At 52.4% G+C, this 27,469-nt stretch overlaps 1 protein-coding gene across 1 annotated transcript; it reads left to right on the top strand.

Annotated features, from left to right (window-relative positions):
- Nucleotides 552–24,607, top strand: MAL (mal, T-cell differentiation protein). The gene is made up of 4 exons (XM_018054820.1): nt 552–754; nt 18,503–18,670; nt 20,129–20,254; nt 24,056–24,607. The coding sequence occupies exons 1-4, from the start codon at nt 662–664 to the stop codon at nt 24,128–24,130; spliced, it is 462 nt and encodes a 153-aa protein (XP_017910309.1). The 5' UTR covers nt 552–661; the 3' UTR covers nt 24,131–24,607.

Consider the following 27,469-nt stretch of genomic DNA (forward strand, 5'->3'; position numbering starts at 1 on the left):
GATTCAAGGCAGGTGTGATTGCCTAACCCATCGCCCAGCAGTTCCGGCGCCGAGTGGTGCGGAGCGGGGTGGTGCAGAGTTCCAGGCTCCAGGCTCTGAGGGCGCAGGGAGAAGGCATGGGTGACCGTACGTGGTCTCAGCAGTCCCTGCAAGGCAGGGAACTAGTCCCACGGTGAACTTGGATGCATATTAACGCACCCGGCAGGAAGATAAAAGAGCCCCAACTTAAGAACAGTTTGCACCATGCTGATCCAAAAGATGCCGCGGTGCCTGCGGAGTTTGGGGAGCCAACTGTTGATGGTGATCACTCTTAAGAAACGCCAATCACCTGCAAAGAGTGTGAAGCGCCTCACCGAGGCTTCCGATGGAAGGTGGCGCCCAGACGTGGGGCTCAGGAGTCAAACCCCAGTCTCAACCTTGGAGTGTTTCAGGGCTGTGCCCATGACGCTGGGCAGGGCCCTTGGGGCGCGCCCCACGGTTTCGGGCGGGGACCGGGCGGCGGCGGCCGGGACTCCTCCCTCTTCGGCCAGGGCGCCCCTGCTCTTAACCCGCGCGCGGGGGCGCCCGGGCCACTGGGCTCCGCGGAGCAAGAGAGCGGCCAGCGCAGAGTCAGAGCAGCGCTCGTCCCGTCCGGTTCCGAGGCCGTCGCCAGCCCGCCAGCATGGCCCCCTCAGCGGCGTCGGGCGTCAGCAGCCTGCCTAGCGGTTTCGCTGTCTTCACCACCTTCCCGGACCTGCTCTTCATTTTTGAATTTGTGAGTGTCTGGCGCGCCTGGCGCCGGCGCGCCGGGAAAGGCAGGTCGGGGATGGGTCGTGGAGTGCGCTCTCCTCTGCTGCAAGCCGTGAGGGTCCCTGAGCCTCTGGCAGCCGCAGGAGGAAAGGCTCTCCCCAGCCCCCACCCCGCGATGCTTCTTTGGCCCCTTCAAGCCCACGATAAACCGTCTCCGAGATTTGGGTGGAAAAACCAAACTCGCAACACGGATCAAATGTCGGAAGCTGGCCCGGGTCCATGGGGAGCGCACCGGGTCCAAAGCTGCGCTCCCAACCTGCTTCCCATGGGCTTATTGGCGATCGGCGCCCTTGTAGATGCACCCGGCTCTCCCCAGGGTTAGGATTTTGTTTTAAAGGTTAAAAATCAGCAAAAGACACCTGCGTATTACCAAGCGAAGGGTGGAGATGGGATTAATGTCATAGGAGGAGCCGAATCTGGGTTATTTTCTCTTGAACGTTTCTGGTGGGTGAAGGAATTGGCCACCACTTTGATATGGAAATAACACAACAGGCTGTGATGCTCTGCCAGTCACTGTGCTCACTGTGGAGTGTGGGGGAAGGAAGAGGGGCCTGAAAGCCGGGCCCTGCCTTGGCTGACCTTGAGCATCCAAGGGCTTCTGCACCTGAAGTTGGTCCCTCCTTACACTGGAGCCCCAACCGGAGGCTGTGGGAAAGCGCTTCCTCCTCAGGGCTCCTGGGAAGTGCTCTCTGTGGCGAGGCTTCAGACCACCCTCAGCCTAAGCTCCCCAGGGTGCCAGGCCCTCACCTGGCAAGGGACGGGCTGTACTTCTTTCCTGAGTGTGGTTCCTTGAGCCAGGAGACTCCTGTGCCTGCACCCCCACCGCGGTAGTGGCTGCCTGGAGAGTCAGCCGGTAAAGAAAACATCCAACCTGTTTAAAAATGGGACCTCAGCTTCTTACCTCCTGCTCGGCTGGGGAAGGCATGAACAGCAAACCCAGCAGGTTCTGTTACCCGAGGAGGGTAGAGGGGGAGCACCCGTGGGGAGAGGGCTGAAGGGGTCGAGGTTGCCTGGTGGCGCCGTATCACTGAACTTGAGCCCAAACCTGCGTGTATACAGAGCAACTTTAAATCCTGGGACTAGCCAGCATCCAGGAAGGGACGTCTAGAAGAAGCTCTAGACACCTCTAATCTCAGCCACACCATTTGTAGGTGGCGACACCCAGTCCCAAAGTGGAAGGGGTTTGCATTCACTGGAAAATTCCGTCCCCAAATGGCTCGTCTCTGTGCTTCTATTCAGCACTTAGCCTGAAAATGAGCATGCATAGTAAGCAATAGGTTGTTCCTTCAGAGGCTACTGTATTTACGCGACAGAATTTGTTGATTGTAAGTGATGAAGGCTAAAGGTGAGGTGTGTGATGGGGCAGAAAGATTTTTAAGCCACAGAAGGACTTGCTAGTATCTCTTGAGTTGCCCTAATGAATAGTTTACTCTGCCTTTGTAGCTGTTTGGGAAGCATTATAACAAGAAGCATAAGAAAATGCGTTGAGAATTCCTTGGTGGTCCAGTGGTTAAGAATACACCCTTCTACTTCCAGCGGCCAGGGTTCAATCCCTGATCCGGGAACTAAGATGCCACGAGCCATACAGCATGGGTAAATAAATAAATTTTTTAAGGATGTGTTCACTGGGCTTCATACAAAAGACTCTGGGACACCTTCCTCCTCTTGCCCTGACTTGAATAGGTGCGTGAACATGCAGTAGTCATAATAGTGGAAACAGCCCAAATGTCCCATCAACAGGTGAACAGATAAACGCATAGTGACATTCCATGCAGTGGAATATTACTTGACTGTAGAAAAGAATGAGGTACTGGTACAGGGTGATAAACCTGAAAACACTATGCTAAGTAAAACGGCCAGATACAAAAGGTCACGTAGTATTTGGTTCCACTTACAGGAAATGTCCAGAATGGGTAGATCTCTAGAGACAGAGCACAAATTGGTGGTTTGCCAGGGGCTGAGAGGAGAGAGAAATGGGGAGCAACTTAATGGGTATGGAGTCTCCTTTGGGGGTGATGAAAATGTTCTGAAGTTAGATCGAGGTGGTGAGTGCATAGCATCGTGAAGGTATTAAATGCTACTGAACAGGTCAATTTTAAATGGTTAGTTTTCTGTTGTGCCAACTTCATTTTCACTTTTTAAAAGTTGAAAACTATTTCAAAAATGACAGAGAAGTATACATACTTTAATAGGCATTCATGTAATTATCACTCAACTTTGTTATATCTTAATATTTTTTCCTTATTTACTCTCAGTAGTAAGGAAATAGAGCTTTCAGATGACATCTAAACCACCTGCATATTCTGCTATTATCTTACTCTCTTCCCTTCAGCCTCAGGACCACCACTGGGCTGAACATGTGTTCAATGTTAGACTTTTACCGCACCCCTAACTATTTGTGATTACACCTGTGTGGTTTCATATTTTCCCGCTTTATAGAAAGGATGGTACACATCCTTCTTCAACATGGGTTTCACACAACCTTGTTCTGAGGTTTATACACACTGACACTCTTTATTTGGTCTTTTATTGATGGACATTTGGGCAATTTCCAAATGTGATACAGCAGATGGCACTGCCAAAGAACATTCTTGTGTTTGCTCCTGTACTTTGGGGAATTTCTTTCAAGAACACAAAGAGATTTGACTCACTGGGTCATAGCGACTGCACACCCTCATTTTCCCAAATGTTAGCACACTGATGTCCAAAATGGTTACTCCAACTCATAAGTGGGGTTACCAGGAAGCTGATGGAGCTTAATTAAGCTCTGGACCCCTTCTTGCTCAGGCCCCTTCCAAGACTCTGGCTGACTTCGCATTCCTTTAGAAAGAAGGTCTCCATACTGTATAACCCTCCTGACTCCCACCAGCAGCTTATGAAAGTCCCCATTGTGCTTCATCTTGCCTCACTTGGTAGAGTCAGACTTCGTAATTTTCTGCTAGTCCAATGGGTGTGAAAGGCTTGATTATTTTTTAAATCTGTGGTCAAGCAAGTTGTTGATTACTCACAGTCCATATTCTCATGCTTGACCTCCCAATAGCCTGCGAGGTGCCGCAGTAAAACTTTCCGCCTCCAGGTCTGCAGGGTGGAGCTCTGCTGAGCTCGCCCAAACCAGGAAACTGCCCAGGAGCAGGGAAGGGTGGTAGCTTGGGTGGAGCAAGGCAGCTCTTCCCTAGGCCTGCACCCCTACCCTTGGGCTCCTGCCCTCTGAAGGCTGTGGCAGACCCTGTCTCCATAAGCACCCCGGAGCCACAAGGCCCTGCTGCTGTAACAGGCAGCGGGTCACAGGTGTACACCCCCCTCCAGGCGCAGGTGGAATGTCAAATGTCCCCCCACCCTCAACAGCTCCCAGGGCTGTGCTCTGGCCTGTTTCCCCTCACCCACCCGAGAGAATTTTTCCTTTTGGAGCCAAGGCTCTGGTTTCCCTTCCCCCGCCCCGCCACCGCCCTCGCCTAAGCCAGGGGCTTCATGATACTGGGACATGTTCAGAAAACAGGATGTTAACATAGAATGCTTTTGTCTCAAGCCCCAGCCAGGGTCCCCAAAGGAAACTTCTTTCACAAAGTGTTGAGAGGGACACCTCCCTTTCAGAACTTTTGGAGGGGTTGCCTGAGAACAGGTTATGTAATAATCTTTAACCCAACTCCTTCCTCTGCAGCCTGCTGGAGGCAGCACCGCTGACAGCATGGCCGGACGTTGAGAGAGAACATTTGTTTGGAGAGTGTGCTGGGGGTGCCACCCACATCTCAAGCACGCTGCTGCCCCCCACCCCCGCCTGCACACCTCAGGAGCCCAAGGGCTCAGAGAAGGTCAAGTGATGAGGGGCAAAGCCTGTAGTGTGCAGTTTTAGGGGGTGAAGGTGGGGAACCACCTGGAATCATTGGCCGTGTCGACGCTTACAGTGAACTGAACATGTGCTATGCTTGAGCTTAGTCGCTCAGTCATGTCGACTCTTTACTACCCCACGGACCCCCCAAGTTCCCCTGCCCATGGGATTCTCCAGGCAAGAATACTGGAGTGGGTTCCCATGCCCTTCGCCAGGGGATCTTCCCAGCCCAGGTCTCCCGCATGGCAGGGAAGCCTGAACAGAGTAGTTATTGACACTAAAGTGAGACTTTCAGGGACCCAAAGTGACTGGGGGCTTTTTATTATTTGACGGTGACCAGAAAAGTCCTAGGACCTCCCTGGTAGCTCAGCTGTTAAAGAATCCGCCTGCAATGCAGGAGTCCCCCGTTTTATCCCTGGGTCAGGAAGATCCCCTGGAGAAGGGATAGGCTACCCACTCCAGTATTCCCAGGCTCCTTGATGGCTCAGATGGTAAAGAATCCACCTGCAATGCAGGAGATCTGAGTTCGATCCCTGGGTTGGGAAGATCCCCTGGAGAAGGGCATGGCAACCTACTCCAGTGTTCTTGCCTGGAGAATCCCCATGGACAGAGGAGCCTAATGGGCTACAGTCCATAGGGTCTCAAAGAGTTGGACACGACTAAGCACAGCAGAGAAAAGTCCTGGCACTTACCCTAGAGCTTCACCTGTCTGGGGAAAGGCAGAACCACAGAATGGGAACTAGACAGTGGGGTGGGGTGGGGGCAGGATAATAAAGCTGTTTTCTAATGGGAGGTTGGCATTCTGGCTCCACGGGGAAGGCAGCCTGGAGACCCCTAGGGTATAAGAGCTGTAGAATCCCAGAAACCTAGAGTTTCTAGAGCTGGGGGGAAAATAGGCTCAGAGAGGGGAGGCACTCGCTTGGGAACTCCATCTCCAGATTGGGCCTCCTTGCAGTGACAGCAGGTCCTGAATTCACCCCAACACACATGACAAACTTTTGCCTACAGGAAATGGGATCATTCTGCCCACCTGGCAGCCCTGGGTGAGGCCTGGTTCCCTCTTCTCCCCCAGCTCCCCCAGAGGGTGAAGGGACAGTTTGGAGATCTTGGGAAGCCCACACCCGCCAAGGCCTTGTTGCTACAAACACCCTGGAGGCTCTGAGCTGCTAGCTCCTGGGCAGGTCCAAGAGTCTGCATGTGATACCACCTCATGGCCCCCAGTGACCCAGCTGGGTCTGGAGTGGTCCTTGGGAGGCCAGTCTACACCCTGAATGTTTAAGGTGGGGACAGTGAAAGGCTGGGCGGGGAGACGGGTGCCCTGAGGTTCCCCTGGGTTCCTGGCAAGCACCTCTCTGCTCCTGGGTTAATTTTCTGTTACCACAGCCACCTCCCCTCCAGTCACCAAAGAGTGGGGGCCGGCCCTGCTGGCCAGGCAGCCTGGCTTCCCCGACTGTGCCCTCTGTCTCCTGGCCCTGGGTCTCTCCGCTGTTGCAGGCCCCTCCCCGCAGCTGTTGAGGGCACAGCTGGGTTTCCACCTTTCTTCTTCTCTAAAGGGAGGGGAGGTAGAAGTCTCTCGGGGGTTTGTCCTTGGAGCTAAGGTAAACTTGACTTTTCAAGTTTTTCAAGAACGGGAAGGCTACTTTGATCAGGAAGCAGTGACTCTGAGCTTTCTTCTGGAAAATGCTCAGGGTGAAGATGCGGCTTAGCTCCCAGACCTGTGCGTGCATGTATCATCACGGCCAAGCCACCTTGACAGAGATTACTTTTAAGTCTTCCATAAGTCACCCCTGCGTCAGCGCTGATGGAGCCCCCTTCTCTGTCTGAGCGCTGTCAGAAGAGAGGAGGCAGGTTCCAGACGCCCCTGCAAAGGCACAGCTCACACTCAGGGTCAGGCTGGCTATTTGTACCCACAACCTCCATGCCCCCCGCCCCCTCCCCCCGGCTGCCAGAGAGCATGGAGGAGGCAGAGCATGCCTGCCGAGGCTAACTCTGTGCCGCTGTAGGAATGGCTCGGCTCTTTTTTTAAACTGAAGAACAGTTGATTTGCAGTGTCGTGCCAATTTCTACTGTACAGCAAAGTGACTCAGGTTTACACGTGTATACACTCTGTTTTTATTTATTTAATTTGTTTATTTTTAATTGAAGGATAATTGCCTTACGGTATTGCAGTGGTTTCTACCGAACATCAGTATGAATCAACCGAAGGTTTACATTCTGTTTTCCATATTCTTTTCCATTATGGTGTATCCCAGGAGATTGGATATAGTTCCTTGTACTATACAGCAGAACCTTGTTGTTCATCCATTCTAAATGCAGACATTTGTAATCTACTAACTGCAAACTCCCAGTCTGTCCCTTGCCTTCCTCCTCTCACCTTTGGAAACAAGTCTGATCACTGTGTCTGTGAGTCTGTTTCTGTTTTGTAGCTGGGTTCATTTGTACCATATTTTAGGTTCCATGTATAAGCGATATCAGAGCTTCCCAGGCGCCACTAGTGGTAAAGAACCTGCCTGCCAATGCTGAAAACATATGTTCAATCCCTGGGTCAGGAAGATCCCCTGGAAGAGGGCACAGCAACCCACTCCAGTATTCTTGCCTGGAGAATCCCATGGACAGAGGAGCCTGGCAGGCTACAGTCCATAGTGTGCCAAAGAGTCGGACACGACTAAAGTGGCTTAGCATACGTGAATCAACTTAGCTTACATGCACATACGTGGTATCGTATGGAATTTGTCTTTCTCTTTCTGACCTCCTTCACTTAGTATGCGATTCTCTAGTTCCATCCATGTTGCTACAAATGGCGTTATTTTGTGCTTTCATATAGCTGAGTAATATTCCGTTGTATCTGTGTGCCATGTCTTCTTTATCCAAGGGCTTTGCTCTGCACTCAGGACACATTGTCTGGGGGAAAGGCTGGTATGGGGACTGGGCCACCTGGGGCCGGCCTCAAGGTGGGATGGGGCCAGTCTGCACCTAGCTGGGGGCTGGCTCTTTCTGGATTCAGTGCTGAACCCCAGCTTCCACCCCTCATACAAGCCCAGCTGAGCTTCCTCCTGGCTCTCACTTGGGACCTGGTCTTGGTGCTTTGGACCGGGCCCCTTGGGGTTAGGCATTCAGGAGATACCCCAGAGGGTGCTCTTTCTGGATGCTGAGGGATGTGAGGACAGCAAGTGACACCCCTGGGCCCTGAGGCACTGCCTTGAGGAGACGTGGGCCAGCTCCTCACAGCTTCCAGACTGTCCCACGGCGCGTGGGGCGGGACCCTGGTACTCTGTGCATCATGGGACTCTGACTTGCCTCCTGCATTCTGGTGGGAAGTGGTGGCTCCTGGTAGCTTCCGGGCGGGCAGTCTCTAGTGGTGTAGCTAGTTCTGAGGGTAATGTAGCAGCCTTGCCTCTCCGCCTGGATTCCCAGGCTCCCTGTCCCTCCCTTGTTGTTGTTCAGTTCCTGAGCCGTGTCCAACTCTTTGCGACCCCATGGTGCAGCACATCAGTCCTTCCTGTCCCTCACCATCTCCCCGAGTTCCCAAGTTCATGTCCATTGCATCAGTGATGCCATCTGACCACCTCACCCTCTGCCACCCTCTTCTCCTTTTGCCTTCAGTCTTTCCCAGCATCAGGGTCTTTTCCAATGAGTCCAGGTGGCCAAAGTGTTGGAGCTTTGTCTTCAGCATCAGTCCTTCCATGAGTATTCAGGGTTGGTTTCCCTCAGGGTTGACTGGTTTGATCTCCTTGCCGTCCCAGGGACTCTCTCCCTCCCACTCTGTGATTGAGCTTTGTCTTCACCATCAGTCCTTCCAATGAGTACTCAGGGTTGATTCCCCTTAGGGCTGACTGGTTTGATCTCCTTGCCGTCCAGGGGACTCTGTCCCTCCCACTATGTGATCAATATTGCACTCACACTGGGGCAGAACAACCCGTGCTGAGTCAGTTTAATACACCAAGGTCCTAGGACCTAAAAACATCTGTAGGAACTAGAAGAAAAGCTGTCACACAGTGATGGGCAGTGGGAAGAAAGGCCACAGAGCCAGTCTCAGCTGACCTGAAATTCCACACTGGAGCCTTGGTTCCTATTAGAATGCAGTCGGGCTAGGAGGGGAGGGGCAAGAAGAGAGGAGCAGGAAGGAGGGGGAGAAGTACCCCCTCATGCTTATGACCAGTGCCGTGGAGAGAGAAGGGTTCTGGGGAGGAGGAGATTTCCCTGCAACCCCCAGGAGGAGGGACTCCGGCCTGGACAGGGGCCGACAGTCCACACTCATCCAGTTAACATCACTGCAGACCTGAACTCACAGCCTGTCTCTGAATCCCAAACCTCTCTCCATCTCCTCACCAACAGACTCAAGGCCCCTGGGTCCTGGCCTCACCCTCAGATTAGAGGGGCCCTAGTGTACACATGCTGTTCGTGCTGCTCATGGGGGTCTCAGGGCAGGAATCCTGAAGGGGCTTGCCATCTCTCCTCCAGTGGGCACATTCTGTCAGCCCTCTCCACCATGACCCGCCCGTCCTGGGTGGCCCCAGGGGCATGGCTTAGTTTCATTGAGTTAGACAAGGCTGTGGTCTGTGTGATTAGATTGACTAGTTTTCTGTGATTACGGTTTCAGTGTGTCTGCCCTCTGATGCCCTCTCGCAACACCTACCATCTTACTTGGGCTTCTCTTACCTTGGACGTGGTACCTCTTCATGGCTGCTCCAGCAAAGCATAGCTGCTGCTCCTTACCTTGGATGAGGGGTATCTCCTCACAGCCGCCCCTCCTGACCTTGGATGTGGGGTTGCTCCTCTTGGCCACCGCCCCTGCAGCTTCTCTCGGCCACTCCTGCACCGTCGCAGCCTGGCACTCTTGGCTGCTGCCCCTGACCTCGGACGTTGGATAGCTCCTCTTGGCCGCCTCCCTGACCTCGAATGTGTGGTAGCTCCTTTCGGCCATGCTTCTGCCAGGATACTGAAAGAGGAACTCCCCAGGTCGGTAGGTGCCCAATATGCTACTGGAGATCAGTGGAGAAATAACTCCAGAAAGAATGAAAGGATGGAGCCAAAGCAAAAACAATACCCAGTTGTGGATGTGACTGGTGATAGATGCAAGGTCTGATGCTGTAAAGAGCAATATTGCATAAGAACCTGGAATGTTAGGTCCATGAATCAAGGCAAATTGGAAGTGGTCAAACAGGAGATGGCAAGAGTGAACGTCACCATTCTAGGAATCAGTGAACTAAAATGGACTGGAATGTGTGAATTTAACTCAGATGACCATTATATCTACTACTGTGGGCAGGAATCCCTTAGAAGAAATGGAGTAGCCATCACGGTCAACAAAAGAGTCCGAAATGCAGTACTTGGATGCAATCTCTAAAACAACAGAATGATCTCTGTTCGTTTCCAAGGCAAACCATTCAATATCACAGTAATCCAAGTCTATGCCCCGACCAGTAATGCTGAAGAAGCTGAAATTGAACGGTTCTATGAAGACCTACAAGACCTTTTAGAACTAACACCCAAAAAAGACGTCCTTTTCATTATAGGGGACTGGAATGCAAAAGTAGGAAGTCAAGAAACACCAGGAGTAACAGGGAAATTTGGCCTTGGAATGTGGAATGAAGCAGGGCAAAGTCTAATAGAGAGTTTTGCCAAGAGAACGCACTGGTCACAGCAAACACCCTCTTCCAACAACACAATAGAAGACTCTACACATGGACATCACCAGATGGTCAACACCGAAATCAGACTGATTTTATTCTTTGCAGCCAAATATGGAGAAGCTGTATACAGTCAGCAAAAACAAGATCAGGAGCTGACTGTGGCTCAGATCATGAACTCCTTATTACCAAATTCAGACTTAAATTGAAGAAAGTAGGGGAAACCACTAGACCATCCAGGTATGACCTAAATCAAATCCCTTATGATTATACAGTGGAAGTGAGAAATAGATTTAAGGGACTAGATCTGATAGACAGAGTGCCTGATGAACTATGGATGGAGGTTCGTGACACTGTACAGGAGACAGGGATCAAGACCATCCCCATGGAAAAGAAATGCAAAAAAGCAAAATGGCTGGCTGTCTGGGGAAGCCTTACAAATAGCTGTGAAAAGAAGAGAAGTGAAAAGCAAAGGAGAAAAGGAAAGATATAAGCATCTGAATGCAGAGTTCCAAAGAATAGCAAGAAGAGATAAGAAAGCCTTCTTCAGCGATCAACGCAAAAAAATAGAGGAAAACAACAGAATGGGAAAGACTAGAGATCTCTTCAAGAAAAATAGAGATACCAAGGGAACATTTCATGCAAAGATGGGTTCGATAAAGGACAGAAATGGTATGGACCTAACAGAAGCAGAAGATATTAAGAAGAGGTAGCAAGAATACATGGAAGGACTGTACAAAAAAGATCTTCACGACCAAGATAATCACGATGGTGTGATCACTCACCTAGAGCCAGACATCCTGAAATGTGAAGTCAAGCCGGCCTTAGAAAGTATCACTATGAACAAAGCTAGTGGAGGTGATGGAATTCCAGTTAAGCTATTTCAAATCCTGGAAGATGATGCTGTGAAAGCGCTGCACTCAATATGCCAGCAAATTTGGAAAACTCAGCAGTGGCCACAGGACTGGAAAAGGTCAGTTTTCATTTCAATCCCAAAGAAAGGCAATGCCAAAGAATGCTCAAACTACCGCTCAATTGCACTCATCTCACACACTAGTAAAGTAATGCTCAAAATTCTCCAAACCAGGCTTCAGCAATACGTTAACCGTGAACTTCCAGATGTCCAAGCTGGTTTTAGAAAAGGCAGAGGAACCAGAGATCAAATTGCCAACATCCGCTGGATCATGGAAAAAGCAAGAGAGTTCCAGAAAAACATCTACTTCTGCTTTATTGACTATGCCAAAGCCTCTGACTGTGTGGATCACAAGAAACTGTGGAGAATTCTGAAAGAGATGGGAATACCAGACCACCTGACCTGCTTCTTGAGAAATCTGTATGCAGGTCAGGAAGCAACAGTTAGAACTGGACATGGAACAACAGACTGGTTCCAAATAGGAAAAGGAGTATGTCTAGGCTGTATACTGTCACCCTGCTTATTTAACTTATACGCAGAGTACATCATGAGAAACGCTGGGGTGGATGAAGCACAAGCTGGAATCAAGATTGCCGGGAGAAATATCAATAACCTCAGATATGCAGATGACACCACACTTATGGGAGAAAGTGAAGAGGAACTCAAAAGCCTCTTGATGAAAGAGGAGAGTGAAAAAGTTGGCTTAAAGCTCAACATTCAGAAAACGAAGATCATGGCATCCGGTCCCATCACTTCATGGCAAATAAATGGGGAAACAGTGGAAACAGTGTCAGACTTTATTTTGGGGGGCTCCAAAATCACTGCAGATGGTGATTGCAGCCATGAAATTAAAAGACGCTTACTCCTTGGAAGGAAAGTTATGACCAACCTAGATAGCATATTCAAAAGCAGAGACATTACTTTGCCAACTAAGGTCCGTCTAGTCAAGGCTATGGTTTTTCCAGTGGTCATGTATGGATGTGAGAGTTGGACTGTGAAGAAAGCTGAGTGCCAAAGAATTGATGCGTTTGAATTGTGGTGTTGGAGAAGACTCTTGAGAGTCCCTTGGACTGCAAGGAGATCCAACCAGTCCATTCTAAAGAAGATCAGTCCTGGGTGTTCTTTGGAAGGACTGATGCTAAAGCTGAAACTCCAGTACTTTGGCCACCTCATGTGAAGAGTTGACTCATTGGAAAATACCCTGATGCTGGGAGGGATTGGGGGCAGGAGGAGAAGGGGACAACAGAGGATGAGATGGCTGGATGGCATCACTGACTCGATGGACATGAGTCTGAGTGAACTCCGGGAGTTGGTGATGGACAGGGAGGTCTGGCGTGCTGCAGTTCATGAGGTTGCACAGAGTCAGACACGACTGAGCAAGTGAACTGAACGGAACTGAGTGCATGCATGTACGCTCAGTTGTGTCCAACTCTCTATGACGCCATGGAGTGTAGCCCGCCAGCCTCCTCTGCCATGGAATTCTCCAGGCAAGGATATTGGAGTGGGTTACCATGTCCTTCTCTAGAGGGTCTTCCCAACCCAGGGATCGAACCCGAGTCCCCTGCATCTCTTGCATTGGCAGCTGGATTCTTTACCACTTGAGCCACCTGGGAAGCAAAAGGGACACTATCTAAGTCTATATTGGGAGGGTGACGTCATAATGGGTCCCCCAGAAAGAACAAGCCTGCTGACAAAGGGGCCGCTCGGGCAGAGCACCTGGTAAGCAAGCTGAGTCACGAAGCCTTAGCACTGCTCCTAGCGTTCCCCATGGGAGTAGCCTCAGAGGCCAGAGTCCTCAGTTGGTAGAGGGGGAGAGGGTCCCCACACAGAGAATCTCTGACCTGCCCCCAGACACCGCCATAGGGTCAGAGGAGGGGACCTTGTGCAAATTTCTGGGCGCTGCCCCTGTCCTGGGCAGCGGTGCTTAGCTGGACCTCTTCACTGGGGTCCCGACACTTTCCCCAGGACCTGCCTCTGCCCTCGGTGGCCCCAGAGCTGCTCAGGTGGGGCTTGGCCGAGAGAGGACAGGAAGGGAGAGGCGGGCCCCAGGTGCTAGTGAAGCTTTGAGTAAAGTCTGCCTCCTTGGCCGGACCTGCCCTCAGCGCAGTTTGCTCTCAGTGTCTGCTACATGCACGAGCAAATGAATGAATGACTGGGTGACTGAGTACGTGAGCAGATGGAAGAAGGGTTTCCCTGGACTTGCTGGGAGCCCAGTCCCTCCGCACAAGGGTGGAGGGGCTCATATCAGAACTAGCGCTTGCTTCCTGCTCGCTCTGCCTTTCAGAACCGGAAGAGGCCCCAGCCTCGCTCTCAGACCCGTTTTCTTGGGTCCTGGGGAAGTCCTCAGTGCTCTGCCCTCCCTTTCCGAGCTTCCTCCTGCCATCTGATGCTCCCGTCCTCTTGACTTGGTGACTGTTCCCTTCTCTGCGGCTTCTGTTGCTGTTCAGTCGCTCGATCATGTCTGACTCTGAGACCCCATGGACTGCAGCACACCAAGCCTCCCTGTCCCTCACCATCTCCCTGAGTTTGCTCAAACTCATGTCCTTTGAGTCAGTGATGCCATCCCACCATCTCATCCTCTGTCATCCCCTTCTCCTCCTGCCTTCAATCTTTCCCAGCATCAGGGTTTTTCCAATGAGTCAGGTCTTCACGTCAGGTGGCCAAACTGTTCTTCTAAGTTCATCCTTAGCCAGCCTCTACACACGTGCACACACACACGTGCGCACGCACACACACACGCACGCGCACACACACACACACACACACAGGAAAATGCCCTCAACTCTACCTCATGGAATGATTACTCTTTTCAGTCAACCAAGACTTAGAGCTGGGACTGCTGCTTCTCCAGGAACATGGTTCCTCTACAGGTCAGGCCACCCTCACAGGCCTGCCTGGCATCACAGTGATCCCTGACTGCCAAAAGAGTTCAGTGAGCACAGACACTTCCAGAAACACGAGCTGGAGCTGCTGTTCCTGGGAGAGCACCTGAGGGCTTGGGGGTCCCGGCTGGCTGTGTTCTGTAGCCAGTTCCCTGTAACCCTCCAGTTAGAGGCACAGGCTCCTGTCCACACATGCCTTCAGGACCACCCCCTACCCTGGGAGCTTGGGGATTCTGACCCTGAGCCCCTGGAGACCACGCTGTGTGTCTGAAGAACCTTGCACAGGACATCCTCTTTGGGAAACATCTTGCCTTGTTATTGGAAGAGTGCCTGCTCTTGGTGGCCTTGACAGAGTAAAATGGAACCCCAGAAAAATATTCAGAGAATTTGAGCAATTCTGCCTTGTCCTCAGTGAACCGAGTCCTGCAGTAAAAACACTGGACGATTGTGGACCCGGAGCTCTCGGCCTTGCACAAGCGAAGGAGGCGGTCCGCCAGTCTCAAGAATGTGCCGATGGAATCCTTTGCCCTCTCTTGTAACCAAAGCTCATTGTTTGGAGGAAGGCTTTCTCATCTTTTTATGTCCTTTCTGTTCCCTTTTGCAGAAGCAGACAAATTTCCCCCAACTTTTGATTTCTGGGAGATGGTAAGGTTTTCTCTTTTTCAATGCTTTTGGAATTTTAATTTTAAAATTCTGGGTCTCAGCAAGGTCTAGCAGGGATAAGTGCATGTTGCCATCCTGACTGACTGGGGTTGGCACATGGCTACAGGTGAGGCTTGCCCCCATCATATGACAGTTGTGACAGCAAGTATCCAGAGCACTTAGTGTGCGCTGCTCCTGCAGGTATAGACCCATTTCACCCCAGCCCCATGGGGTGGGACCTGCTGCTGTCACTGTTTTTCAGATAGGGACCAGAGAGGAAGGAATTAGCCCAGGGACAACCAGTTGCCAGCAAAATGTGGCAGAGCTGATTGGAACTCAGTAATTCTGAAATCTACACACTTAACCACCTTCGCCTGCCTCCTCTTGATTAATTCAGAAATGAAAAGACAGAGGACTTCTCTGGTGGTCCAGTAGTTGGGACTCTGAGCTCCTGATGCAGGGGCCACAGGTTTGATCCCTGGTCAGAGAACTAAGATCCCACATGCTTTGCAGCGTGGCAAAAAAAAAAAAAAAAAGAGAGAGAGAGAGAAAGGACCTACTCTGAGTTCACATGAGAGCCTTCCCTAAGACCACCTTCTGAAGAAATTTTATTCACAAAAATAATTTGATGGGGGTGAACATCCAATAAAAACTTCTTGGCAATTTTTTGTCTAGTTTTGTAGAACGCCCTTGGCTCTTACAGCACTTCACCTCCGCTCAGCATCTAAAACCAGACAGAGTGGAAGATGGCAGTTTCCAGTCCTAGAACACCAGGGTGGCTCAGATCCCCAGCTCCACTCCATTCACACACACAGGCTATGTCCTTGCGTCCAGAGGACACCCGAGGAGGAGTGACTCCCATGTTCAGGGCAAAACAGGGGTGGAAGCTTAAGAAGAGGAAAGGAAACTTCGCACTGGAGCCACTTGGGAACTGGAGCGGTATCTTGGCCAGCATTGCTAGACACTAGAGACAGAAGCCATTTCTTCTGGTTTGACAAGAGTTACCAGAACATCATCCATGGACCGACTGTGTTATGGAGACACATTCCAAAGTCTTTGCAAACAGTTTGGGATGTCTGCTTCTTGTCCTAGAACTCTGCTCCTCTCCTGGGCATGAGACCCAGGCACTGGGGTTTTGAAGGTGACCCAGGCAGTGTAGACTGATGGTTAAGGACCACACTGCCTTAGCCCAGGCACCACCTCCATTGTCCAGCATGGGGATCTGGGACCCAGAGAGAGCTCAACCCTGGTGACTCTCAGGCCACTCAGCTTAGAGACATTCGTCTGAGACTGCCCCTGCTTCACCATCTCTGTTATGGAGGATGATGTCCAGGTTGCAGGCTAGGGGTGACAGAGATGACTGGAAGCTGGAGCCATGTCTCCACTGGTGTGACTGACATTTCAGAACCATTGCCTCTCAGCATGCTTCCTGGGAGCTGGGAGCTCCCTCCGGGTTTTCTTTAGGAGGAGAAGAGCTTGAACCCTCACCTATCCCTTCGCTCTTGACAAATATTTGGCCAGTGGGGTGCTGAGGCCAGGGTGGGGTGGACTCCCTGCCCTGGACGCCTTATCTCCTGGGTGTGGGTGTTCGGCTTGCTCTGTTTGCTCTCTGCAAATGTTGTAGGTGGAGTGTGGCCTGGCACCGGCTCAGCCACATGATTTATGCTGAATCTCGGCTTTCCACTGAGTGGGGCCAGGGAAGCCTTCGAGCAACTCATGCGGAGGTCACACTGCCTCCAGCCACAACTTCTCCCACCCCTGTGTCCCAACCTCTTGCCTTCCTAAGCCATCCTTGCTGCTCCAGCAGCCTCTGGGTCCTGAGGTGTTTGTTCCTCCCTTGGAAAGCCTCGTCCTGACCACTTGGCCAGGCACAGTAAAGAATCTGTCTGCCAATGCAGGAGAGGCGGAGATGTGGGTTTGATCCCTGGGTCAGGAAGATCTCCTGGAGAAGGAAATGGCAACCCACTCCAGTATTTTTGCCTAGAGAATCCCATGGCAGAGAAGCCTGGCAGGATCACAGAGTCAGACATCACTGAGTGATTAAAAACAAATGAAATCAGCTAAGTCCACCTCCCCCTTCAGACCTCTATTGGGTCCATGTCCCAGTTGGTGCTACTCTGCCCACTCAGGGCTGGTAATTGTCTTGAGTTGTCACTGACTGACTCGGGGTCTGTATGCCCCAGGCTGCTGGCATCCTGGGTTAGCAGTCTTCCCCCTGCCTGGGTGATGCCAGGCACAGGGCCAGAAGCTTCACACGCATACCCACAGTTTCAGGCTTCATACCACCCTAAGTATCATTTGCAGTGGAGGAAGCCGGGGCCTCCTCCAGAGGATTTGGTGGGGAGGCCCTCCCACATTATGTGCCGGCAGGGCCCTGCTCATGTGACGGGCATGCCACATCCACCCTCTTCTCCAAGCCATGCTCTCGTGCCTTCCAAGTCCAAGTCCGTCTCACCCATCAGCACGCTCACATCCTTCTGTCCCTGTTCCTGTGAAAAAGGCCTAGCAGTCTGTTTGATCTTGGAGGCAGTTATGGATGAGTCTACACACACATCTCACCCTGGCAGTCTGAGGGGTTTACCTGATGGACTTTGCTCCACTGATTATTGGAAAGTGTGTCCCACTAGCTCCAGTCACCCCTAGAGGAATTTTCTGGTGAGAGCTGCCTGCATCTGACTCACTGGGCCCACCTTGGCTTTGATAACTGCAGATTCTTCACTGCACTGATTTTTCTACCCAGATGTGATGGTCCTCTGGTGCTTCTCAGCTAAGAGTCTCAGAGGACACCTGTGAGGAAGTGCCGCCTCTCACCCAGCAAGCGGGCAGCAGGTTCAGGGAGACAGGGTCGAGGTGTGGCCATGCGCAGTCACACCACAGGGGATGCAGCGCTAGGAGGGGGCCCGTCCTCAACCCTCAGACCCTCAGGAGGATGGTGCCAAGCTCTGCAGCTCCTTGGGCCCTCTGACTGCAAAGCTGCGTGCACCTGTGTCCCAGCCCAGGCCTTTTCTGGCTAGGGACGCTGGGGGAGGCTGAGGTGACCTCACTGGGATGGAGAGGGACAAGGAGAAGGGAAGGCAGGCACAGAGACTCCCAGCATGACTATGCCTTGTCCACAGAGGGAGCTAGACCAGGGCACTGAGGTCATGACCCTTTGTCTGTCCTTATGATCCTGGGGGCTCCCTGACCCTGAGGACGCGAAGCAGGGTGTCTTCTGGATAATGATGGCAAGGAGGGGTGTTCCTCTCATGCCTGTCCTAGGAAACCTGAGATCCAGCTGGCCTGGGCCTCCCCACTCCACCCCTCCTCCAACAGTCAGAGAACTTCTGAGACTTGGGGATTTCAAGATCAAGTTTTTTATTAAATGCTAATGATACAGTGTGGCTAATTTGTTCGGCCAAGACCAACAGAATCTGCTGCTCACTACCATTTTATAAAAGAAAGAATATTTCGGGGAGTTCCTGGGCAGTCCAGTGGTTAGGACTTGGCACTTTCACTGCTGTGGCCCTGGGTTCAGTCCCTGGCTCACAAACTGCACAGCATAGCCTTCCCCTCGCCTCGACCAGAAGGATATTTTTCTATAAGAAATACTAGGAAAGATATAATCCCAGAATTTGCCCTTTACTGATAAAACTGGATGGTATAAATCCTTTCTAGGGATAACATGTTTAAGTCACATGTGCCTTTGTTTCTCCATCTCACAAATGGGTCAGCCCCATACTTGGGACACTGTGAGGATGAACTGAGTTAGTATTTGTGAAATGCCCCTGGTTCCCCAGCGTTTCTGGTCTGACCGTCACTCTTTCTCTCCCTCCCTCTGCAGGTCTTTGGAGGGCTGGTGTGGATCCTGGTCTCCTCATCCCACGTGCCTATTCCCCTAATCCAGGGCTGGGTCATGTTCGCATCTGTGTTTTGCTTCGTAGCCACCACTGTCCTGGCCTTCTTGTATGTAATTGGCGCCCACGGCAACAGAACATCATGGATCACCCTGGTGAGTCCAGTGCATGTCTGGGGGCAGGGGGTAGTGATGGACGCTCTCCCCCGGGAGGTGGGCTTTCCCAGTGCTGGGTGAGGAGCCCTGTTGGTGTCTCCTGCCCGTCCTCCAAGGCCGAGCGGCCCACAGCAGCCCGGGGCTCCCGCGGCAGGAGGCTGACTGACACTGTCCCTGCCTGGTTCTCCAGGGGCTGCTCTGCCTTCTCCTCTGCCATCACCCCTTTCCTGGAAACCAGCAGCCCAACACCCCTCCCTGTCCCTCCTGCACCTGCCAGGGGTCAGTCGGCCTCTCCCACCACCCAGAAGGGCTGGCTTTCGCCTCCAGGGAGGGGCCGGGGCGCCGGGGGTGGGTCCCGCTGCCCAGTGTGAGGCGTGCTCACTGCCCCGCTCCCGTCCCCGCCTCTAACGCGGGGTCACCAGAGAGGAGCCTGGCCGGGGAAGAGGGATGGCCTGTGATCTCCCTTCCGCATGAATTCTGCCTTGAGGGCCGTGAAGAGGGGAAACTGACACCTGGGCCACCTGCCCTGACCTCCCCTGGACGGGGGTGGGGCTGTTAGCCAGGCCTCTAACTCTCCAAAGGCCTGCAGCCTACACTTTAGAAACCCCCTGAAAATTATAACTACTCAAAAGCCTGCTCTAGTGCTTTTTTGCAAAAAAAAAAAAAAAAAAACGTATTTACTTGGCCGTGCGGGGCCTCCGCTGCTTTGCTCTGGGCTGCTCCAGTTGGGGTGAGCGGGGCTCTCTCCGTTGCGGTGCCCGGGTCCCCCCTGCAGCGGCTCCTCTGGCTTCCTCTGGCTGCGGCATACGGCTGGCTGCGGTGTACGGGCTCTCGAGCTCAGGCTCCGCACGGGCTTAGTTGCCCCGCAGCATGTGAATTCTTCCCAGACCAAGGATCGAGCCGTGTCTCCTGCACTGTCAGGTGGATTCCTGCCCACTGTGCCACCAGGGACATTCCTTTTGTTTTGCTTTTAAACATAACTGGAGCCCCCATCCCTGGTCATCCTTCCAGAAAAAGGCTAAGAACAAAACAACAATACGAATGGCCTGAGTCTTTCTTTCTGAATTGAGCACCGAGGCCACATCCAAACTGGGGACTGTGACCACAGCTGACACTTCTCGGGCCCAGAACTGATCTCTACCAGTTGCAGCAGAAAGGGCCGCTCCCCGACCCACGACTAGATCCCACCTCTCGGGGAAGCAGCGCCCCTCCTCCAGCAAAGTCCTTACTCTGCCTCCAGACCAGTGAGACCAAGCTCAGCCCATCGACCCTGGGCGATCAGTGTCTCTGAGGAGGGGGTGGGGCGGGGTGACAAAGGAAGTGGCAGAGGCTGGAGGAGGCGCCTGGCCCAGGCCAGGCAGGGTCAGGCAGGGTGGACAGGCCCTGCTGGGACCACAGCCGCCCCAGGCCTCCCAGCCGGCCGCCCCATCTCTCTGATGGCTCTTTCTGACCCCGCAGGATGCAGCCTACCACTGTGTCGCCGCCCTGTTTTACTTTGGCGCGTCTGTCCTGGAAGCTCTGGTCACCATCCAGCTGCAAGACGGCTTCTTCTACAAATATTACCATGAAAACATCTCTGCTGTGGTGAGTCCCCAGTCAAGGTGCCCTGTTCCCAGCTCCCACTGCTCGCTGTCACAGGTACTGAGTGGAAGGCTGCCCAGGCCCTCCCTGTTATTCTTTAGTTCACTAGACTTCAATTAAAATAAAACTTCCCCTCATTTCTGAAGAAACAGAGCCCCAGAGGAAGGGACTGGTGTGCCCCGGCTCCCGTGACTGCCAGTCAGTGCGCACTGCCCAGGCTGGGCGAGCTTTGAGAAGGCAGGCGGAGGAGGGTGCGTGACCGCGGGGGCCGGGCAGTGTATGAGCGCCTATGGACAACCTGATTTACCCCCCGAAGCTTCCCAGTGAACAACGGGTGGAACAGGTGCTGGAACCACCTTCCCCCCGTCAGGAGGACAGAAGGGATGAGATTATGTATCTGGGGGGCACCTTGCCTGCAAGTCTCTGAGCTCTGAAGGGAACATCCTCCGCCTGGGAAGCCAGACCCTCTGGCAGGTTGTGAGGTCATAATCTGAATCGTCTTGTTGCTGGAATGGGTCAGGATAACAGGGAATAAGAGAATATATCATTTCATAAAGCTCTTTTCCAGAGTTACACATGTGTGGGCTTGCCCCAGTATGCTGACTCGTTATATCAAATACATTTCTAACTGTGGATATTATTTAAAAAACAAGAAAAAGCTTCAGAAACAGCGCTTAGATTTCTAGTGAGCAACCTATGAATTAAGTAAACCCCAAGGTCAGATGTGATGACAGGTCACAAGATGCCCGCCCCAGTGCCAAAGCTGTGCTGCCCCCACCCGTTTGGGGAAAGGCAGGACAGAGGCTGAGAGAAAGCCCAAGGGGTGGGTGCCGCTGGGCTCTGGGAAGGGGGTTAGTGCGAGTGCCCTTCCTGCTCCCAGAGGGACGGGTCTCGGGGAGAGCGCCTCGAAGCCTGTCTGCTAGCCTCCAGGGGCCCATCCCCTTCCCTGGGGAAGCCACACACTCCCCTCAGCTCCCAGCTGCTTCCCAGTGCCATAAGCCAGGCCTCCTCATGGTCCCTGGGACCCGCTCAACTGTCCCACAGAGTGGGAGCCTCTCCCATACGGGTGCATCTCCCAAGCTGGCTGGATTCTAAACAGAATCACAGCAGGCTCTCTTTCCCTCTAGAAGAGTCATTCGCCTCCTCCGTCACCTTCAGATGACTGTTTCATTGCCCCCGCACTAGAGAAACCACAGGTACCGCCCCCAACCCGACCCCAGAAGCCTTCTCTCTGAACAGACATCAGCCAGGCATCTGACAACCAGTTCTGTAGAATTACTGCGGACAAGGGCAGTGAAACCTAGATGGAATGTGGATAGTGGGCCAGCACTTGACTAGCAATCCGAGTGGGGTGAGTTAATGACCCTGTCCACTGGTCTAATCTCTAGCTGAAAACCGCCGGGCTCTACCACATTCTGACTTTTTTCCTTTCTATCAAAATACAGCATAGATGTCTTGGGTTTTCCTGGCGACTCAGCCGTAAAGAATCCACCTGCCAGTGCAGGACACGTGGGTTTGATCCCTTGGTCAGGAAGATCCCCTGGAGAAGGAAACGGCCACCCACTCCAGTATTCTTGCCTGGGAAACCCCATGGACAGAGGAGCCTGGCGGGCTGCAGCCCATGGGGTCACAAAAGAGTCAGACACGACTTGGCAACTAAATAACAGCGCAGATAGGCTTCTTGAGGGGTGAGGACACGGGTACAGCTTGATGAATTTCCATAATCCATCCATTATTCACAGTTCACAACCCTCCGTGTAACAAACATCCAGACTGAGACGCAGAACATAACAAGCAGCTCCCAGAAGTCCCCTTCGTGCCCTGCCCAGTCATCGTGCCCCTTCACTCAGGATAAACCCCGTCCTGATGTCTAGCTTCTGGGGCCCACTCCACCTGCTTTGGGTCTTCATGAGCACTGTGTGCCTGCTCCCACGTCTGGCTTCTCTCCCCACATCAGGATGGTGCGGCTGTTCCACACCGCTGGGTGGGGAAGTAGAGGTTTGTTCTCTTTGCTGTTTACTGTTCCACTGATGACTACACCAGCATCATCTATTTATCCTTTTCATGACTGATCATGTCCCCATATCTTTGTGAGCTCAGTTGGAGAGCGGTGCGAAGACTCTGGCAAAGTCACGGGGGCAGAATCAGGAATCTAAATGCTGCCTGCGGGCGGATACGCTGGGCTGAACACACCCCCCTCCCCCACCAACCAGGGGAAATATGAGCCCGTTTTCATGTAAAGTCACATCTTTGTATTCAAAATATCAGTTGTGTCCATGCACAGGGGAGAAGGGATTCTGAATACAGGCTCAGGATTTAACCCCAGACCTTGCCCAGACTGCACACGCCTTTCCCACGATCTGGGGTGGGGTGGCGGCGGCGGAGGTGGGGGCAGTCTGAGGATGTGAGAAGGTGTGGCCAGACCCTCTCCCCCACGCGCCGGGCCTTCACGAGCATCTGACCACCCCTCACTCTCTCCGGTAACTCCACACCTTCCTCCAGCGCTCAGCTTCCCCCTCTCTCCTGGGCTGGCAGCAGACAGCCTGCACCAGAGGGATCCGAGGATTGGTGAGAGTTGCCTGAAAGTAGCTGGAAATTTTCTGGAGAAATCTGGTGGTTCCGTGGTCTTAACCATGGTGGACAGCAATGGCCATCGCTCACGGAGAGGGGTTTCTGAGGGCCTGAGTCCGCCCCCCCCGGTCCTGGCTCTCAGTGTCCCCGGTCTGCCGCCTCCCTGCCCCTCTTCTGAGGAGCTCCTGCCGAGGGTCTCTGCTGGGCCTTGAGTCCCCAACACGGGACACTGCTCCTGCCTGATAGGCAGAGGCCTCTTTTGAGGGGCTTCTCACTCATCTGTGACTGCTCCCTTTGGACAGGGTATCTGATTCCCAGATGGATTTTCTTGCCTGGTTATTAAATAACTCAAGTTACTCACTGCCCCGGCAATGAGGGTGAGGGTTCACCCAGGTGTGGAGGCAGGGCGAGGGAGGGCACCGTGACGGCTGGTTTTATGAGAATTTTCAAGTCACGGGAGTGCAGCCAGTCGGATGCTGTGCCTGGGTTGGAAACTCTTGACCCTCACACCCAAGGTCACAAGCCAGGTGCAGGTATTTGCTAAGGGGCAGGAAACCTCTGGGGACCAGCCACCCAGAGCTGGGTGATACTCTCCAAAGCGAACACAACAGATCGGGGCCTTGAAAGGGCACGGAGTGACCTTTCTGCTGCATTTCCTGGCCTCTGCTCCCAGCAGCTCTCTCAGTAAGCCCCATCCTTTGGCCAAAAGCTCAAAATCCCTCTTCCCCATCTCAGCCCCTCACTTCCCATGGCCTGGCTCCCTCTGAATAAAATTCTGGTTGGGGTCAGAAGATACCCAGGTGTTCAAACTCTCTTGGCCAAGGCCACTGGGATCACAGTGGTGGACTCTGGTCCTACTGGTGTGCAGGAAGGAAGTTTTCCACAAAGAGCAGGATATAATCATCTGCAATTATCACTGGAGGGGTCTCTGGGGGCCCTCGTTTCAGTTAGGCAGCACTAACGTGATGACATGTGCTGACAGAGGGTTGACCTTGCATGCCAAGTCCAGTGTGTCATGAGGTCACCTGGAGTCTGTGCTCAGGGCATTCTGGGTCACACCCGGGCTCCACAGAAGAGCACGTCTGCATGTGTGATGGGAAGCAGTGGCGCCCACATGCTCCAGGGCTGCCAACCCCGAGCACCATGAGAGCGGCCAGCCCAGCATGGACAGCCCATGGCTTTCCGAACTCCCCCCGTGAATAGCCAGTTAATTGTCACTTATCTCGATTGCAGGTGTTTTCATATGTAGCCACTCTGCTGTACGTGGTCCATGCCGTGTTTTCCTTAATCAGATGGAAGTCTTCCTAGAGCAGCAGAACTTTAACTGAACACCAAGTGGGTGTTAACCGATCGGCCGGCATTCCAACACAACACTTTAGAATGCAGAATGTTCTTGAGAACGGATAAAGAGAGAGGTTTATTCTCCTGTATACCTTCATGTCAGAGTAAGGGGGCTTGCTACGTTTATCCTCCAACTGTTGAGCTATCTTCCCAAGATCGTTTCCTATTTGAAAGGGGGCAGTGGGGTGGGAAGTGAGGACTGACCGTGACACCAGACTGCTGGCCCCTGGACTGGATCGTGAGGACTGCCTACTGGAATTTTCCTCAGGCGCTTCTGAGGGTCCATCTTGCAGCAGGTTTCTCCATCTTCACGGATATTCTGCATCTTCAAGGATAATCTACCCATTGTGGGGAATAAAAGTCATTCAGCAAATATTTGCAGATGTCCACGGTGGGATGGGATAAACCCTTGAAATACTTTATAAAGTGTCTTTATGTTCAATACTTTTGTGGGAGTGTTTTATTTTTTTAATTCTCCAGCATGGGAACACCATCATGTCAGCCTACTTTCTGAGGACTCCTTGGGTTAGATCAAATCTCAGAGGCAGCTGCAAAGGGCACTTCAGATGACAGCTGTGTGTGCCTGGCCCCTGCATCTCCAAGAGCCCAGAGAGGGTATCCCATTCTCCCCAGCTAACAGGGAGGTCAGATGGCTTCACTCTTTCTAGAAACTCACCAAGCTATCAGCCTGGGGGACCCCTTCTTTTTCCTACAAAACAAAGGAGCCTGTGCTCAATGAGAAAGTCCTTACGCCAAAAGAAAATGGGCAGACATTTCTTCTCACTCTATACAAAAACTGATGAGAAATTTTCTGGGCAGTATGTTCTATGTCAGGCTTCCCTGGTGACTCAGTGGTAAAGAATCCTCCTGCCAAGGCAGGAGACACGTGTTTGATCCCTGGGTCAGGAAGATCCCTCGGAGAAGGAAATTGCAACCCATTCCAGTATTCTTGCCTGGAAAATCCCATGGACAGAGGAGCCTGGCAAGCTACAGTTCATAGTGTCCAAAAGATTAGGACACAATTTAGCGACTAAACAACAGTGTTCTGTGTTCTATTCCCATTAGGAATGTGAATTAGAAACTGCTTTTAGAATTTCCCTGGGTCCCTCCATAGGAGATAAAGGGGACTGGGCTACCATGTGAAAGGAAGCGTGATGACAAGTGGCAGTGCCATGCTGGGTATGAGTTGTCTGGGTCAGAAGGAAAGAGGATGATGAGGAAGGAGGGCCCTCAGCTAGAAATGCTAAAAGCTCAGCTCCTGTTATGAAATGCTCCATTATCACTTCAATCAAAGATGTTAATGATGTTCCCAAGCTGGGACACCAGAACAAGTGCCTCAGAGGCTGGTCAGGTCCCGGCGTGGAGGTGAAGGGGCAGAGGCTGGACAATCGCTTCCGAGTGGGCACGCAGAACAAAGAGTCAAACCTCAAGCAGAGGTTTAACCAGTTGACATCTTACTCCCCTTCTGGTATAGGGACCTGTGACGAAACTGGGTCTCAGTGGTGTCTTCAGGAGCTGTCTATTATCCCATTTAATTGTACCAGAAAAGGCCATTTTCACTGAGTCCATTTAAGTTAAAATTTTATAGTATTAAGAACAAAAGGACATAGGGGCTATATCCTGAAAAATACAAATACAGGTTAAGAAATGATAAGAAGTTTGACACATATTTAACAAAATTTCCAATTAAGTGTTGACTGAGGGAAGTCTCATTTTTCTCATGATGTGCCAAGATGCTAATAGGCGCTCACATTCAACTCCATCAAAAAAGGAAAGAAAGAAACCAGAGGCTTAACTGAATGCTTTTTCAATTACCCAGTTTAAAGGAACTTCGACATGCTCTCTGTTTCCCCCTTTTCAGTTGCCAGTTGTCTAACTCTAAACCTTCATTAGTCCCAAGCTTTGCAGAAGATTCTCTGACATGACTTTCTCATTCCTCCTATCCTGAGTCATCTTTATCACCTGGAGTTTCATTGAGCTTTCGGTCTGCCTCCTCTTTGCAATGGGTGTAATAAGGCTCTTGCCCTGGGCCAGGCAGCTCCGGCATAGAGCGCCTCCTGTCATCCTCCCCATTGGGCACAGGACACAGCCACGACTGGCCTTTCACAGGCAGGGAGATGGGTGCGCTCGCTGGTGAGAACTGGAGCTGGTAGGGTTGGCCTCCTCTGCCCCTGGAGCTCTCTAGTCACTCCCTGCCCTCAGGTGCCCAGACCTGTCCCCACGAAGGTCTGTCCTCTGGCTTCTCAGGAAGTGACAGTGAGACAAGACCTTGTAGTGGACCTGAGGCCAGTGGGCAGAGGACATCGGCGGGGGGTTGACACCGGGCACAGGGGCAGCCCTGGACCACCAGCGGAGTCTGCAGGCGGCCACGCAGCTGGGTCCCAAGGACCCCAGTCCAGGTGACACTTTGGGTGTCTTTAAGTTCACAGAACAAAGAGCTAAGATCCTCCATGGACCTGAGAAAGGGGTAAGAAGCAGCCAGTGTCTGTGCATGACCGAGAGCCAAAGCTTGCAACACAGAACAAACCACAGTGACTATAAACGAGGGTGAGGGTTGCATCTCGAACCAAAGGAAGGAGACGCTGCTCTGGATCACATCCCACCCAGACATTCTGGAGGCTTCCACCTGTGACTCCAGTCTTGTGGACCCCGTGTTTCTCGGGGACTCTGGGGGACATCCGGAAGGTGTTTCTTATGGCGGGCAGGTGGCCTGGTAGGGGCTTCAGCCACATATAGTCCCCCTCTGGGAACAATCTTCTAATACCCTTCCCTTCCCCCGCCCCCTTCTGCTCACAGTTGCAACAGATCTGCCCTTCTCCTGGGGAGGACACAGTTTAGAGGAGTTGAGATTCACGTTACATGCCTGGTTTGTGGTGGTTGTTGTTCAGTCACTAAGTCGTATCTGACTCTTTGTGACCCCACGGACTGCAGCACACCACGCTCCTCTGCCCTCCACTATCTCCCAGAGCTTGCTCAAATTCATGTCCATTGAGCCGGTGATGCCATCCAACCATCTCATCCTCTGTTGCCTTCTTCTCCTGCCTTCAATCTTTCCCAGCATCAGGGCCTTTTTCAGTGAGTCAGCTCTTCACATCAGGTGGCCAAAGTATTGGAGCTTCAGCTTCAGCATCAGTCCCTCCAGTGAATATTCAGGGTTGATTTCCTTTAGGATGGACTGGTTTGATCTCCTTGCTGTCCAAGGGACTCTTAAGAATCTCAGAATCCCCACAAAAGCCCAAATGAGGGATTGAAGGCCTCTTCATGATGACCTTATCAGGACAGAGGGTTCCCACTGCCAGCCGTGGG

This window comes from Capra hircus, chromosome 11, assembly GCF_001704415.2.
Source record: "Capra hircus breed San Clemente chromosome 11, ASM170441v1, whole genome shotgun sequence".
In the NCBI taxonomy this organism is placed as follows: domain Eukaryota; kingdom Metazoa; phylum Chordata; class Mammalia; order Artiodactyla; family Bovidae; genus Capra; species Capra hircus.